Source organism: Myotis nattereri (genome assembly GCF_964212035.1).
Source record: "Myotis nattereri genome assembly, chromosome: 2".
NCBI classification, from domain to species: domain Eukaryota; kingdom Metazoa; phylum Chordata; class Mammalia; order Chiroptera; family Vespertilionidae; genus Myotis; species Myotis nattereri.
In genome coordinates, this window is record NC_138076.1 from 121,112,398 (window position 1) to 121,130,683 (window position 18,286).

Consider the following 18,286-nt stretch of genomic DNA (forward strand, 5'->3'; position numbering starts at 1 on the left):
CTTTGTAACACTTTAAGCAATAAAAAAAAATATTTAAAAAAACAAACAAAAAAACCCACCATATTTTAAAAAAGTGTTAAAATTAATGAGCTACTAAAGTAGATCACAGCCTGAAATGTTAAGCATGGTCTCAGATGTGCTAAGTGACACTAATAGATTAGCAAAATGGAAAAAAAGGAAAACTTACCTCATAATTCATATGTCCTTTGCTTCCTCTCCTGCCTGAAAGATTCATGGCATCTCGGGCCCAATTGTCCACCAACTTGTGCAGGTCATCTGTGAATGTGCCCTTTCTGCTGGAGGTCATGGCAGGAGGCTGAGTTTGGGCAGCTTGGCTGTTCACTGTCCCCCCAACAGTGTTTGTGCTGCTGGTCCCTAGAGTTAGAAGAAGCAGCAGAATATAAACATTACATGGTGTTTGGATTATAATTTAATGAAGAGGAAAAGCTCACAGAATGATGAATGGCAAGCCACAGAATGGGGAGGATGGATTGGGAAGCCATGCAACAAAGGAAGATTCCAAGTCCTTATTTAGCCAAATGTTTTGCTATAACAGGGCAATGAAACCAGATTCTCTTCAGGAGCTGCAGGTAAGGAAGGCTAAAGAACTCAGGACCATGGTTGGTACAAAGGGCAGGGCCCTCTTTCAGCCCATTCACATGGCATCTCAGAGGACTGAAACATACTGCCAGCAAACGTTTCCAGCATCGATGAGGGAAGAGTGGGACGGTCAGTGAGGCTAGCTGTTCTAGAGTGTTAGAGAACGCAGGGCAAACAAGGTGATTTCTTGAGCACTGGGACAGGGTTTGAGTAGGAGTTACAGAAATGCAAAGACAGGTGTTTGGCCCAGGAAAAGACATAGTTTCCAAGCCATGTGGGACTTGGCCATAATCTTTAGCCATTCCTTAATGGAAAGAGGTGGTAAGAGAAACAGCATGCTCTGTTCAAAAACACTTTTTACGTGGACCCCATAAACACAAATTGTAAACATAAATTTGAGAGGAAATAAGGCTTCAACCTTTCCCAATTTCCTATGAGTGAAGAACCAAGTTTACTTGTGAGGGAGGTTTACTGTTTGCCTGAATCTTTCAACTCCAAGAAGGCATGCTTTTCCTGAAGATGACCTCAGTTTCAACTGGTTCCAGGATCCTCAGCCCTTCCACCCCCTTTCCCAGAACAGCAAGCACTCTTATGTGGAAGCAATAGGAACACTCAGCTGAGGCAGGGGTGCAAAAGGGAGGAGGAAGCTTTGAGGCGCAAAGAAGGAGTTCTATTTCTATAGTTTGATGAGAAGAAAGGAGTCTGTGTCCTGCCTGATTTCGGCTCTGCTGGAGGGCACACTGAAGATTATGCGAAGAGGCAAGTTTTAGGGAAGAGGGAGAGAAGAGTCATGGTCTTGTTTATAAGCCCTCACCCCACCTTCTCAGCAGATACCACATTTGCTATAGAATAAATAAAAGCTACTAAGTTGTGAGCACTAGGCCTTAAGATATCCCAGTAATACTGGGGGCTACATAAATGCATACATTTTCCTGCTTTCAAGGTCAAAGCAGCACTGAAGCACAGCAGCATACCTGAAGCAACTCTGCCATTGAAAAGCCCTTTATGATCCATTGCGGGGTAAGTTTATACCACACTATCCAGAGATGGCACACACAAGCATGTCAGTACTCGAGAAATAGCTAATTCGGAGGTGAAGCTGCAGAGGAAGGTCACATGCTTCTTACCACCAAGGCTTCACATGGAACTACTGTAGTGTGTGCTAGCTCCCTTCTCAGTGCCCAGGAGAGCCACAGGGAATCGCTTTTGCATGTACAGTGTAAAGGGAAGAGTAAGTTCCCCTATGGCACAGGAAACAGCCTTCCTCGAACAGCGAGAGTGAGACAGTGGTGGAATAGGAGGGAGGAAGAGGCAGTGAGGATGGCAGTCATGATGGTGAAGTCCAGAAGGCAAGCATATCATGCATGAGGACCACCATCTGGTTCGAATGGTGATTGCTTAGTGAGCTTGATGGTAAGTGAGCCAATTAAAACAAAACCAGACACTATCCCAAGTGAGCAGAGCTTTCAAAGCCAAATACAAGAAGCTCTGTGAGGTGAACACCAATTACAAAGCTCGTGCTGGGAGACCGCCTGCTCTGGTCTCATGCTTGTTGCCTTTCATGCTGTGAGGCCCCTGTATGACCAACTCTCATGTCTCACTTTAACTTATATCACACAGCAGTGGATTCTGAAGGTAAGGTTTGTACCTTGAGGGAGAGTCAACCGTACAGTTGACCTTATTCTGGCTTCTGAAAACAGGTTTTCCCATTAAAGGAAATAAACACATCCCTTTCTGACTAGAAATAAACTCCTGGGAAAAGTTGACTATAAACACTAGAACATGTTGTGGATTTTGTCCATTTCAGTAATAAAGTGTCTAAGAACACTTTTAATGCAAACATTTCTGAGAACACTGTGTTCCTTCCAGAGTATACTGACTAACCTTTCTCAGTTCTGCTGAAAAGCTCTCAAAAGTAAGTGTATGCTGAACCACCCAAAATCTGTTCTTCAGTTTTCTCCTGCTATAATACGTTTTCCCCATCCTGACACCGCCAGATCCTAATAACAATAACCTATTAGCAGCCACAACTTACTGCCTAATATATCCCAAGTATAGCATTTTCTGGTTGACCTAGGTGGCCTGTGGGGTTGTTGAACTGCCTGCACTTTAATGAAAAGCTACCAATCTAAGAAGCCAGACTCTACAAAGTTGTGCCTTTCACCTCACCAACCTAGCAGATGTGGGGTAATGGGCTCTTGTATGCGGTGACCACTGCTGATTTTCCAGTGGCCGGCACATTTTGTTAACTAACAAATTCTTTCACAAAGGAGTCAGGAGTCCTTGATCTCTCTGTACATATCCATGGGCTTATCAAGCCATAATGCCACAGAGGTAGGCTTGCAGGGCGTCATCAATGAAAACACTGACTATGAGGTGATTTCTTAATCTGGAAGGATAGCCAGTGTTCAGCAAATAAGCATGTTAAATAATATATTAGAAAAGGGTGCGGAACTAGAGAGATGGAAATTGGGAATCAGGGAGTTGTGAGGCTTCAGGGTTCAAAGAACTCAAGGATAACAGGATTTGCAATCAAGGACCAAAAGTAACAGAAAAATAAAAGATAATTACTACAGAGCTGGTTGCAAGGACAGACTTTTTTCACCATCTTCCCTGAAGCACAAAGAGAGAGCAATGTGTTAAAAATAAAGAAACATCAGTATAAAATATTTAGAATCTCCAAAGAGCATACAAAGTCCCAGCAAGAGAAAGCAGGAGGGGAGACAGACTGGTAGGACCTGGAGCCCTTGCCACAGATGTAGTTCTATGGGATGTATTTTACTGGCTGTTAGCTTTGACTTGGTTATATGATGGGCTGTGGTACCTAGCTGACAGAAGCTGGATTTCCATACCCAATCTTTGTATCTAGAAGTGCAATGCTCTGCATTAAGGTCTGGGAGGGGAGGAACTCCAGTCTCTCAGATCTCACTGCTTGAATTTCAAATACCCAAGCAGTCTTTCCATTGACCCTGTCCCGCTTTCTGTTTCTCCTGCTGGGTTGTTAAAAAGCACTCAAGTAAATGCATTAGCAATTCTACCACAGTGGGCTGATAGATATTACCATTGTTACAGTTTTCAATTAATTTAAATTGGCTAATATATTTTCACATCCTAGACATACTAGTACATATTAGTACTTTCCCCTCTAGAAAAATCTTTAAAAGTATATGGAAAACAAGCAACTTTTGAACATAAATAAAGCATTAAGGCAAGCCATGCTTCCAAACCATTATCTATTTGGAGAGCATAGAATAATGCATCCCAAACTAGTAAGACCTCCATGCCTATAAGCACCTGGTTTTTCTTTCCACATTTGCTTTAAATCTGCCTCCTGTAATTTGGTCACCAAGGCTTATAAGATATACTAGTATACTGATGTCACCTTTCATTTTAGACCCAGCAGGAAGCGATAAGATTTTAATATTTCTAAACACTTTTATTCAAAAATAGTATAATACCACCTACCTTTAAGAGTGTGATGAGAATTCATTGAATTAATTTGAAGTGGTATCTACCATATTATATTTTACAAAAAAGCCTTGGTTCTCTTTATTCCGTTAAACATTTCAGGCTGTATAACACTTGCCTCCTACTATTAATGTCTTTTCATCTTTCTAGCTGGACATATAAATTAAATGCTTATTTAAGCATCAAGATGTTAGTATGCTTGGTCCAGCCTAGTTTAACCAGAAAGTTATATGAATGCTCAAAAATCACACACGCTTGGAAAACTACCAAACTTGTAACGCCTTCCACACCTTTGTTAATTAGCTTTGGCTAGTGATATGAGAGGCCCAAGGACCTCTGAACCATACTCAGAAATAGTGATGGCCTTAGCACATGCATTTAAAAAGCACTTCAATAACCACATCAGAAGTTTGAGGCCTTAACAGAGACCTTTATTTAAACTCTAGCAAAAGTTTTCTACTTAAGCCCTACATTCATTTTAAAAAATTTATTTCCATTTACATTTGCGGGCCAATCAGAGGGAAATGATGCATGCTTCTCCCGTGCTGCCTGTTTCATGTATGTGATTTGTAGAACAACCCTAGAAGACAGGTGTCATCATCTTTTCACCATTGGGAAAGATGGGTGGAGAGGTTTTGCTATTGTGCCTTTAAGGAGAAGGCTTGGAAATCTCAGCAGTTAAGGTAAAAATACCATTTTCACTTGCAGGTGCTGGGATTTGGTCTTCAACAGAATAAATGCTTTATGAGAGTAACTACACTGAAACCCTTTCAACACCTGATTTTATGAAATTAGAAGGTAGTGGTGGTGAAAGGATCCAATGAGGAAATTCTAGCAGCTTTTCAACTGATAGACGGTTGCTTAATTGGCCAGAAAAAGATTCCAGTCTCCTCTGAAAATTAGGGTGTAACTTTTACCTGCTGCCAGGATCTAAGTGCATCAGTGATCAACATGGGCAGCACTGAATAGGACAAATATTGTCTTCATTATTTTTTCTTTTTTTTAAAAAAAATCATTGATTGATTTGAGAGAGTAAGGAGGAGGAAGGAAGGGCGGGGGGGGGGGGCATGGAGAGGGGCGGGAGGGAGGGGGAGGGGGGGAGAGAGAGAGACAGAGAGAGAGAGAGAGAGAGAGAGGCATTAATTTGTTGTTCCACTTATTGATGCATTCATTGGTTGATTCTTGTATGTGCCCTGACTGGGAATCAAACCCTTGACCTTGGTGTTTATCAAGAAGATGCTCTAATCCAGTGGTTCCCAACGTGGGGCACACACCCCACAGGGAGGCAGTTTGATTTTTAAGGGGGGCCAATTCAAGAATGAGTTATTAACAGTGAATTTTTGCATTTCTTATGGTTCTAAGGGCCTCATATACATATATAAATATATAGTGACATATTTATGAATTTCAGTTCTCTATTATATGTTTTGAAACTTCTTCATATTATTTTTTAACACTTTCTTAGTGATTTCTTCCTCAGTACTTCACCTGTCCTTTCATTCTTTTATTTTTCTCTTTCATGGATGCCATGTTCTTTGGAAGCTTGGTTAGGCCAAGTTAACGGCCTTTTAGGCTTCCTAAAATAGTGAGTAGGAGTTCACTTTTTGAATAATAAGAATGATATGTCACAGGGGGGGCGTCTGGATTTTAGAAATGCTTAGGTGGGGCATGGCCAAAAAAAAGTTGGGAACCACTGCTCTAACCACTGAGTACCCGACCAGGGTCCAGTCTTCATTATTCTAAAAGACGCAGCAATCTATGTAACCTAACACCATATCTACATGGATCTATGAAGAAGCAATTCTATCAGAAAGTTATTTTGAAATTTATAGAAACCTATTATTATTTCTACATCTTTTATAATGATTAATGTAGGGACCCAAACTTCTGAGGGTAACAGTAGTTCAGCCAAGCCGCTGAGTAAATGATATACAAAGACAAATGAAAATGGACTGCGTGAAATATCAGATCCAAGCAGCAGAAAAACAAGGGCGAGGAAGGAGTAAAGGTGTTACACACAAAGAGCCAAGCAGGGCGTACTCAGAAATCGGGTCCTCCTGCCACCAGGTTTGAATGTCACCTGCTCAGATGCACAGTTAAACTTCGCACAGCCTGTGGGAGGGGAGAAACAGGGAAGAACAGAGAGAGAAGAGACAGAACACAACTACAAGATGTTAGAAACTTGAGGCTGGAGTGGTGAAATGCGCTACAATGACACACAGAACAAGCTTCTAGGGAAAGGTCAAATATACAGGACAGGAAAATTAGGCCTCAATTCCCTCCATCTGCAAAAAGCTTTTCACAGGGGAATAATGCTAGGTAGTTTGAGCTCTGGCCAAAAAGTACATCTTCAATTTCAGTGAAATTGTGACAAAGGTACCTAAGCTACCTATCATATTTTCCCCATTCTTTTCTCCCCAGACAGTGAACTCCTTTCATACTTGTTCTAAGGTTACTAGAAGCTCTTTCCTCTACAGGAAGGTTCTGAGCAATCATTAATAAATAAATCTATTTGAAAAGTAAATAATCTATATAAAAAATTGAATTGTAGGGCAATTCATCTTCGTATGCTACTCCCATACTTAGAAATTTAAAAAGCCCACATTAGCTAATCCAGCAAATTAGCTTTCAGAAACTGCTAAAACACCTTAGAATTTAGTGCAGGAAATCTGTCTAGTCCTAAGTTGCAAATCCCAAATGAGTTCTTCATATCGGTCACAAACCTAAACATTTGCTGTAATCCTTTGAAAAGAAGCTATTTCACCTGATAGGAACAATGAGTGCACCTACCTAATCACTTCCCACCCCTTCAGCTCATAGATCCTTGGAAGTGTACAACACACAGGCGATGTTCTGGTCAACTGGTCTTCCAACTCACCTTAACAATAAGCTACTCATTAGGCTTTTGTCCTGGACATGGCAATATCTCCATTTTAATGTTTTTGGAAGATGACGGTTGTTTTACTTTCTTACCTTGACTTGGAGCAGAAAGGCTTGGTACTGAAATGGCACCATCACTGGTGAAGGCTGAATAGAGGTTGTCACTGGAGGGAGATGGCTTTAGAGGCTGTAATAGCTGATTTTGCCCAGTCTCTGGGATGTTGCCAGGAGGTTGGAGGGTTTGCTGGGGGTGCAAGCCTGAAGCTGCACTCTGACCAGACAAATTACCTGCCAGAAGACAAAGTGGCATGAAGAAACAAGTACAGCTTTCCCAATGCACTTTAATAGGCACTGTCCTTATTCTTCCAATTTGTGCCACTGAGTGATTAATGGGCCAAAAGCTATGACTAATGAATAGAAGGGGAAGTGTGGAATGGCATGAGAATCAACAGTTAATAGGGCCATAGGAAATTATCCTGAAAGTTTTTTAGCTTTAGAAAACCTAGATGGATCACAAATCTGAGCTGAGTGGATGTGTAGAAAAGTGGTCACCAACTGGTGGTCTGCAGACCTCTGGTGGTCCACGAGGTCCGAAAGGTTGGCGACAGCTGGTTTAAGGAAACTTTTGGAGCTGCAGTTGACAACTGGTGGTTCGCGGACCACTGGTCTAGAACAGTGGTTGGCAAACTCATTAGTCAATAGAGCCAAATATCAACAGTACTTCTTCAAAATAGACACGCCCAGGCCGAAAACTGACTTCTGCGAATGGGCCACGAAGTTTCAACCACACTGTACGTGCACGCCCGCACGTGGTATTTTGTGGAAGAGCCACACTCAAGGGGCCAAAGAGCTGCATGTGGCTCGCAAGCTGCAGTTTGCTGACCACTGGTCTAGAATATATAGATACGAGAGAATTCCATTTTGCAGTTCCACAACTCTATCATAAAACACTGAGTTGGATCATGATACAAATAAGTTTGGCAAGGAGTGTCTGCTTAATTTTTCTTGTAAGCATATGTCAGATCAAGTACAGAAGAATTGTTAAAAATAGTTGCTATTCCTTAAAATCACATCTCTACTACTGAATTGGTTCTAATGTGCTAGAGAAAATTTGGGTCTCTAAAACTTCCAGAGAATGGAAAGCTGCTAAAAAGTTTGCAATTGCTCTCCAACATATTTGTTAGCCCTGCAGAGCAAATATGAGATATACACTTATTTCAGACTTTTTTACTTTTCAACTAATTATCTGTTAACATTACCATAATTTCACCAAAGGGTAAAAACTGTTTATCACAATTTAAATAGACATAGAATTCATTACAAGAGATTATGATTTAACTATTTTTTACTTACAAGCATTAGGAAATTCTTTGTCCCAATATAGGTAAATAAAATAAAAACTTTAACCAAGGAAATTATCACTTAAGACATACTCAAATATCTATATGAAATTTATATTTATTCCAGTCACAATTATGACCAATTCATTCATTGAAAGGAAGAACCAAACTGAACTTTACTAAGTACAGGTGAAATATGTTTTCTTCTAACTGCCCAAGAGTTTGGAGAAATATGAGGTATGTGTTACCAGGCAAAGCTAATGTTTTATCCTTAAGAACAACTATAAATGAAGACTACCCATGGATAGCAATATAGATTACAATGAAATAGGTCATTGAACTCAACCAGTCTACTTCCATAAATTAAAAAAGAGGTACTATAAATATGGGGAGTAGAGAATTCAAGGAAGTAAGAATATTAGGAAAATCAATTAAATTCTTTTGATATTTAACAAAAACAACAAATGTTCAATAGGTTATATACACTGTTGAAGACAGAAATAAAAGACGGGACACCATGGCTGACCTGGTCCATGGCTTCTTACCTGAAAGCTGGGGGCTTTTACTGCCCAAGGAACTGATGCGACTAGATTTGCTGCCTTTACTTTTAGTGGGTCGCCTTCTTCTTCCTGAAAGAGGGGCAGCTGGGGGAATAATGACAGCAGGGGGAACCTTGCCCAGTTTGGTATACAAAGATTCAATTTCATGTTTCTGGCGACTCTGCAGATCTTGAATCTCTTTAAGATGTCTATGAAAGATAACCAGACATAATTCAAAAATATTAAAACCACCTTTGTTCAAACAAGACTTAACCACATATTCTTTAACCTCCATTGAAGTGCCTACTTTTGAATCTTTGCCCCAAATGTTTTTAATCTAGTTTCTACTACACCTTGAGATTCTAGTTTGTCAACTCATCTTGATGGCCTCCATTACCCAAGCCAAAATCCAACAAGCTCCCAGGCAACAAATGGTTGATGATACAGTAGGAGAAAAGATTAGGGCTTCTGAGGTTATACACAGGAGAACTGAATTTGCTACTCTGATTCAGTTTGTCAAATATGACCAACAAAACATTTCAACACTGGTTCATTTGGTAAACTAATAAATAGCTAAGGCTAGGTCAATAATTATAAAAAGTGCTGTTAATAAAAGTAATTTAGTAACAATAACACAAAAGATGCCGACAAAGTTCTATAACTGGAAATGATGTGGGTCCTGATGAGTACAGGAGACCCAATGAGAACTACATTCAGATACTAGCTCTTGCCCATTACCCTTCCTTTAAAAGAAATGAGACATAGCCCTAAGTGGTTTGGCTTAGTGGATAGAACAGGGGTGGGCAAACTTTTTGACTCGAGGGCCACAATGGGTTCTTAAACTGGACAGGAGGGCCGGAACAAAAGCATGGATGGAGTGTTTGTGTGAACTAATATAAATTCAAAGTAAACATCATTACATAAAAGGGTATGGTCTTTTTTTATTTTAGTTTTATTCATTTCAAACGGGCCGTAGTTTGCCCACGGCTGGGATAGAATGTTGGCCTGCAGACTGAAGGGACCCAGGTTCAATTCCGATCAAGGGTACATACCCAGTTGCAGGCTCGATCCCCAGTAGGGGGCATGCAGGAGGCAGCCAATCAATGATTCTCTCTCATCATTGATGTTTCTATCTCTCTCTCCCTTCCTCTCTGAAATCAATAAAAATATATTTTAAAAATCCTATATAATAAAGAGGGAATACGCAAATTGACCGTCACTCCACCACAATGACGACGGCATCCACAGCGGAGGCCGAATTCCTGTAACGAGCCTTAACAAGCAATCAGCAGGGACTTGAGGCTGTGCTTACGCCCCCCTCGAGGCTTGACAGGGGACCTCAGGCCACACACCCCCGCTCAGCGGGGCCTGACGGGGGACCTCAGGCCACGTCCCTCGCCCCAGCACCGGGCAAGAGGACCTGAGGTCGCACCCCCTGCCTAGCGGGGCTTGACAGGGGATCTCAGGCTGTGTCCCCCACCTGGTGGGGCTTGACGGAGGACCTCAAGGCATGCCTCCCGCCCCGGCCCAGGCTGGGGGACCTCAGGCTGCGCCCCACACCCTAGCGCCAGGCCAGGGAACCTGAGGCTGCGTCCTCCCGCCCAGCAAGGCTTGACAAGTGTGGGACTGGCTGAGTCTGGATCTAGCCCAGTGGGGGGGGGGGGGGGAGCACGGCTGGGTCTCAAGCAATTTTGAGGCACATGTGGGTGGGTGGGGACTTGACTCTGGGTCCCATGGTGCGCCCCAGACTCTATCAGGAGGAAGATTTTCATATACATTTTACTAATTTTTTTTCATCTCTGACACTTCTTTTATAGAGAAAGGGCAAATAGCAATATTAAAATATTTCCTCTAATTAATCCCCTTTTAATGTGCACAAATTTCATGCACTGGGCCACTAGTCCTATATAATAAAAGGGTAATATTCAAACTGACCCTAACAGCAGAATGACTGGGAATGACTGGTCTCTATGACACACACTGACCACCAGGCAGAGTGCCCCCTGGTGGTCAGTGCACTCCCACAGGGAGCTCTGCTCAGCCACAAGCCAGGCTGATGGATGCCAGCACAGCGGTGATGGCGGGAGTCTCTTCTGCCTCCTCAGCAGCGCTAAGGATGTCCGACTGCAGCTTAGGCCTGCTCTCCTCTGGCAAGTGGACATCCCCCGAGGGCTCCTGGGCTGCCAGAGGGATGTCTGACTGCCAGCTTAGGCCTGATCCCCCCAGGGAGCGGGCCTAAGCCAGCAAGTGGACATCCCCTGAGGGGTCCCAGACTGCGAGAGGGCACAGGCCGGGCTGAGGGACCCTGCCAAGTGCACAAATTTTTGTGCACTGGGCCTCTAGTTTATATATAAAAGCCTAAGCAACTGGTTGACTGGTAGCTATGATGCACACTGACCACCAGGGGGCAGACACTCAATGCACAGGCATGGAAACATGGAACAGAATGATGAATCTCACAGGGAAGGGGGGGGGGGGATTAACCAAAGATCTTATATGCATACTAAGGGCCCCTCAGCCTGGCCTGAGGGGATCGGGCCAAAATTGGCCCAGTACATGGATTTGTGCACCAGTGGGGTCCCTCAGCTTGGCCTGTGGGGATCAGGCTGAAACCTGCCCAGTGCACAGATTCATGCACCAGTAGGGTCCTTTGGCCTGGCCTGCAGGAATTGGGTCAAATCTGTACACTGGGCCTGCAACATCCCCTGAGGGTTCCCGGATTGTGAGAGGGTGCAGGTCAGGCTAAGGGACCCCACCGGTGCATGAATCCATGCACCGGGCCTCTAGTAAATAAATAAATAAAAGAAATGAGACATAAACTTATTGTAGTGAAAAGAATACTAATATAGGCACCACGAGTTAGGTCTTAATTTTGCCATTATTCTTCATAGGAGAAAACATACGTACTTTTCTCGTAGTCGTCGCAGCTCTAACTTTAAGTCTTCATCTTCAATATCTGACTCATTGTCACTACTCATGTAAGAGGAGTTGAGTGAGTTACTAAGGCTTTGACTTAGATTTTGGATAGGAAGGCTCCTTGAGCTCAGTTGAGGGGGGGAGTGTGGACTACCTGAACCATCATCCACATCCCTACTTAGGAAGGCAGCCTCCAAGTCAGAAGATGGTCCATTCAGATGCGAAGGATCTGACAGTTCAGGCTTTTCTTTCTTTGGTATCGCAGCAGGAAGAACAGTTTGTTCCAAATCCATAAAAGGAGATGCCATTGGTCCCTCTTTCTTTGCCTCCGTGACCTTATCTTCAGTTCTTGATACAGAGAAACGACCTACTTGGTTTGCTGTAGTTGTCACCTGAAAACGTCCAACCTTGGTAGGCTGCCCAATTTCTGACTTTGCTTCTGAGGCAGGAGTTTTGTGGGCACTATCTGGCATATCTGAAGAGGTATCAGGGATGGTCATCCCTTTAGGGTCTGGCTTCACCAGGGTACTCTCTGGACTACTACTTGATAGCACTGAGGATTCTGAAGTGCTGGATTCAAAACGAACAGACTTTGCATCTTCTGACTTATTTTTACCCTCTTTTTGGGCATCATCCATTGCAACTGAAACCTAATGGAAAGAGACCAAAGTAAGATTCTTTTAAAAGTCCCTAATATTCAATTTTTAGAGTGGACCATTAAAATAGAAAATAACAGAAACACTATTTCCTAGCCAGTAAGTAGGCTGATTATCCCTTTACATAGTCCCTCCATTTTTTATTGTGAAAATAAATAGAATATCATTATAGAGAACAACACATCTGTACTGAGATATACAGATTAGATGTATATTCTGAGCACCCGGCTAAGCTTACTAAGTAAATTACTACACTTTTATATCTAAAGCATCGGACTCACATTCAAATCTTAGTAAAAATATAAGTAACAACTAGTCATGGAATGTCGGGGATTTCTTGTGAATAATAAAAACTGCAAAGATTAAATACAATAAATGTTAAATGGCAGCTAAGCTTCAAGAATCAACACAACCAAGCATTATCATGAAAATGTGAACCCTGAGAAAAAGATATCTACTAAGAAGGGCTCCTGGTGGCTAACTGGCCTCAAATGAAAACAAAACAAAAACAGAGCTTAGCAGCCATTTTCATACGGGGGCCTCTCAAACAAACTGTCCTTTAGGGAGAAACCTGCACTGAACTACCTGGCTGCATTATTTCTGCCATCTGATCCAGCCCTTATAAAAGAATTCCTAGAATATTTTAACCAATAGGACAGATGCTTTCTCCACCAAATCAGAGTTGAGCAGTTATCAACTTCTTCAACCAATCAGAGTGGCTCTATTCTGTCCTGTGCCTTTTGGACCAAATTGTGAGGAATTGGGAGTCTTCATTTGCATGAGGATGGATCAATCAGGGACCATGGATGGGGAACTTCAGTCTATATAAATCAGCTCCTTTCTGGCTCTGGGAGCATACTTTCCCTCTCCACCAAAGGCTGATGATTGCATTTCCCTAGCTGAAGATATCTCACCAGAGCAGAGCAAAGCAGATCAGTGCAGGCCAGAATTTACAGTATGGAGCAGCCCAGACCAGCAAGGAGCAGAGCTGTCTAGCCAGAGTGGAGCCTGGCCTCAGGCCTGCCTCACAGCCATGCTGTTTTCATAGGCATGCTGTATCACAATTGATATGTTTTGCACTGAATAAAGTTTCCTTCTTCACAGCACCCCAAATTGGGGATTCTTATTGCTGTTGAACTGGTGCCAACAACCATTGGCTGACAAGAATAATTGAAAAGTGGTTGTTAAATTAGTAATAAAAATGATTTTCTAAGCTTGACTGGCACTGTATCCTAACAGCCAAAACATGTTCCCTTGTTGGGCCAACTGGGAAAATAAAATTATATAATCACTTGACCTAGTATTTTTACTTCAGAAATTAATCCTAAAAGATTTTCCTAAACATGAAAAATATTTTATATACAAAGTTGTTTACTATTACTTTAATCATTATGTTGGAAAAACAACCTAGTGACTAATAAAATAACAGGTGAATGGTTAGGTAAATAAATCATTAGATGGGGGAAAAGCTATAAAGTATCATTCAGCGTTCAGTGAAGCAAGGGCAATTTTAGGTATACACATATACAGGAAAAAAGGAATGGAAGGAAAGAACACCCCAAAAAGTAATCCTGGGGAGGGTGGAAGGATAGGCAGATAGTATCATTTTCTATTATTTATCTACTGTTCTAAGTATTCCATATTTTCTTTAATAGCATGTATTATTTTGAATAGGGAAAAATAGTAAGAGCTATAAAGTTCTATACAAAAGAAATATATCATCAAATTGGCAATTAGGTCCCAAAAGGTAGGTAATAATACTGTTAAATATATATTCCCCCCAAAAGGGGAATCAAAGCAAGGAAAAGTGATTGTCTTACCTGAAATCGCCCCGTCTTAAAAACACCAGTTCCTGAACTAGCTACTGTGACTTGTGACACTAGAACAAATAAATGGAGGAGGAAAAAAACTTAAATCAGCATCTCTAGTTAGCGTCTTTTCCCACTGGCCAGAAATACAGCAAAATGAAACTATGTATCGGATGAAAGTTGTTAGAGGCAAGGAAAATTTCCTTACCCCCCTGTCCCCTTGGGCTTTGTCCAACAAGGGAAAAGTTATTGTTTGCTCTCCTAGAAGTTACCTTTAGTATGAAAGATTATATTGTTTGGGAAAAATTGTCAAAGTCTGAAAATTTATCATTTACCCTCTACCTTTACTTGTACACATGTATGTTGATATGGCATGTTTGAAGGAATAAGTTCCCTATAGAAGTCCTCCTTATCCACTAGTCCACTTTCAGTGGTTTCAGTTATCCACAATAATTCCATATTTTGAGAGAGAAAGTGAGAGAAAACATGCACATAACTTTTATTACAGTATATTGTTAGAGTTGCTCTATTTTTTATGAGTCACTGTTAGTCTCTTACTGTGCTTAATTTATAAATTAAACTTTATCATATGTATGTATGTATAGGAAAATAGTATAAATATATAGGGTTTCATACTATTGGCAGTTTCAGGCATCTACTGGATACATCTTGGTACGTATCCTCCACTGGTAATACTGAGTATTGTATAACCAAAGTAGCTTTGTAGCTTAACTACAATATTAACAGATACTATAAAACTAAGGTTAACAAGCAGTTACACTGTTATCCACTCTTTAACTCAAAGATATAAATAAATGAAGGGAACAATGAAATTTCACCTAGAATATTAAGACCCATTTTTAAAAAATAAATATTTTTATTAATTTCAGGGAGAGGGAGAAATAGAGACATCAATGATGAGAGAGAATCATTGAATGGCTGTCTCCTGCTCGATCCCCAGATCAAGCCTGCAACCCGGGCATGTGCCCTTGACTGGAATTGAACCTGGGATCCTTCAGTCCACAGGCCGATGCTCTATCCACTGACCCAAACCAGTTAGGGCTATTAAGACCCATTTTTAAATAAAAACCAGCTATGGCAAACTGGTTAGGTAACATTTAGGCAAAATCCTAGGACAAGACAGTAAAGGTGTTAGAACCATTAACATGCAGTTCTGAGCAACTTTAAAGCCATGTAGGTCCTCTCTAGGGTTAATCACTTGTTTGAGTTTCTTTCTAGAGATAATATAGAATCTACACTGGCATTTTCTTTATTTCACACAACCAGAATACTGATTTTGATATCTATCCTGTCTAATAAAAGAGAAATATGCAAATTAGCCACCCCTCTGCTGCGCTCAAGCCACGCCCACCAGCCAATGGGCGTGATATGCAAATTAACCCGACAAAGATGGCAGTGGCCACGGAGCTGGAGGCTTGGGTTGCCCCTGGCGACTGACGGAGGAAGCCAAGCTTCCTGCCTGCCCTGGCCTCTGCTGAAGGAGTGGCTGGGGGCCTGGGTCACCGGGCCGCTGGGAGTGGGGTGGGAACTTCTGCCGAGTTGCCATGGTGACGTGGCAGAAGTTCCTGCCCCATAGCCGCTTGCTCATTCACTTACTCGCTCATTAATTCACTCATTCACTTACTCATTTATTCACTCACTCACTCACTCAGCAAACACTCCCAGGTCCCTGGCACCAGGCCAGGCACTGAAGGTGAACAGGAAAAGACAGAGCTATGTCCTCAAGATGTTAGTAATTCAGTAGGGCGAAGCAGGCACATGAATGAGGCAGTTGTACGCACAGACACACTGTACTGGGTTCGGTGAGGGCTGTAACTAACGCCGACTTTGTTCTCTTGATAAAATGGGGCCTCGGGAGCCAGGCCGCCCCAAGTCTGTACGCCTGCACCTAGGCCCGGAGCGATCGGGGTCCCGGAACATGAGAGAGGGTGCAGGTTGTGCTGAGGAATCCTCCTCTTCCCCCGCATAAATTTCATGCACTGGGCACCTAGTATATATATATAAAAGGCTATTATGAAAAGTGTCCCCTTGGGAGTTCGACGGGGAGACCGGGAGTTAGATCACTCGCTACGACGTGCGCTGACCACCAGGGGGTGGTGTGGAACAAAAGAAGGCCCCGGCTGGCAGCTGGAAGGAAGGCCCTGATTGGATTGCCAGCAAGGCCTAGGGACCTTACTCGTGTACGAATTTTGTGTACCAAGCCTCTAGTTTTCATATAATGTTATCACTTAGAGAACATTCTGTATCGATGTTTCATTCTTTTTAACGGCTGCATAGTGTTGTACTGAATGTATGCAAAAAGTAGATATAATTTTTTTAAAAAATGTACCACATTTTAACCAAGCTTCTACTGAAAATTTAAGTTATTCAAATTTCTTGCTATTATACAAATGCTCTACTAAATATTTTCTTATAGATCTGTGGAATATCTAGGTATGAAAATGCTGAATCATTTCCATTTAAAACTTCGACAGACATAACTAAATTTATCTCCAAAGAGACTACGAAGTCAATGGTGGCTGTTAAACTTCTGAATTTATCAACGAGAAATGAGAAGTGCTACCACTTGTGGTTTTATTTTGTATTTCTGTTATCATAAAGTATAGTGGGGCCTTGACTTACGAGTTTAATTTGTTCCATGATGGAGCTCGTAACTCAAATTACTCGTATGTCAAATCAAAAGTGAACGAGTGAGACACGTGATGCTGGGCTGATGTTGTGGCGTTCACTGTGACGTTTGCTGTGCCAACTAGCGGTCGGGTATCTGAAGCTGGCTCGTAAACCGAATTTTAGCTCGCAACTCAAAGCAAAAAATCGGCCAAGAGACGGCTCTTATCTCGAAAAACTCGTTAGTCGGGACACTCATAAGTCAAGGCCCCACTGTATTTTCATGCCTATGTTTCTTTTTTCTTAATCTTTTATTTCTTGTCTATGCTCAATTTATAGAACTCTTAATATTAGCAAAGTAGCCCTTTTTGTGATATAAATACATGCACATGAATACATTTCCCAGTTTTTCATTTATCTTTGGACTAAATGGCATGTTTTTTTCCAAGAAGAAAAACTAAGATCTATTACCACTTCTGGGCTGGGTATTAAACACAACACCTTTCTCTGTATGAGGGATCAGCAAGCTACAATGCATGGACCAAATTCAGCCCACTGCTTGCTTTTGTAAATAAATTTTATTGGAACACAGCGAAACTCATTCATTTATGTATTGTCTACTGCTGCTCAGGAGCTACAATAGATTTGAGTAGTTGTGACAGAGACTGTATGGCTAGCAAAGACTAATATCTAGCCTTTTGCAGAAAAAGTTTGCTGACTCTGATCTAGACAGTTAAAATTTAAGAAAAAAGAAAAATTTTCCTTTGTCTTCCTATAGCACCATTTGTATAGTATCATTTAAAAAAAATATATATATTTTATTGATTTTTTTACAGGGTGAAAGGGAGAGGGACAGAGAGCCAGAAACATCAATGAGAGAGAAACATCGATCAGCTGCCTCTTGCACGCCCCCGACCAGGGATGTGCCCGCAACCAAGGTACATGCCCTTGACTGGAATTGAACCCAGGACCCTCCAGTCCACAGACTGACGCTATATCCACTGAGCCAAACCGGTTAGGGCTAATATCATTTTTTATCTTTGATCCATTTAGAATTTATTTTGGTCTAAGCAGTGGTCGGCAAACTCATTAGTCAACAGAGCCAAATATCAACAGTACTTCTTCAAAACAGACTGGTCCAGGCTGAAAATCGACTTCTGCGCATGGGCCAGGAAGTTTAAATCGCACTGTACGTGTGCCCGCATGTGGCATTTTGTGGAAGAGCCACACTCAAGAGGCCAAAGAGCCGCATGTGGCTCGCGAGCCGCAGTTTGCGGACCACGGGAAGGCTAGTGATCTTTGCTTTTTTTCCAGATGGCTGTCCAATTGCCCCAAACCATTTACTGAAATATCCCATCACATTATGATTTGAAAGGTCACCTTTTTAATATTCTACTTTCCCTTGTAGTTTGTCCATTTCTAGAATTTATCATTTGTTCCAGTGATTTTTG

The 18,286-nt window shown here is 41.8% G+C and overlaps 1 protein-coding gene across 3 annotated transcripts in view; it reads right to left on the minus strand.

Moving 5' to 3' along the window:
* Positions 1-18,286, minus strand: part of WNK1 (WNK lysine deficient protein kinase 1) — a 154,167-nt gene that overhangs the window by 9,839 nt on the left and 126,042 nt on the right. For all 3 annotated transcript variants that reach the window (XM_081083651.1, XM_081083650.1, XM_081083652.1), the window contains 5 exons: positions 14,220-14,278; positions 11,735-12,393; positions 8,834-9,036; positions 7,042-7,236; positions 188-375 (listed from right to left, as the gene is read on the minus strand). In XM_081083651.1, coding sequence (XP_080939777.1) covers positions 188-375; positions 7,042-7,236; positions 8,834-9,036; positions 11,735-12,393; positions 14,220-14,278 — 1,304 coding nt within the window. The remainder of the gene's footprint in view (positions 1-187; positions 376-7,041; positions 7,237-8,833; positions 9,037-11,734; positions 12,394-14,219; positions 14,279-18,286) is intronic.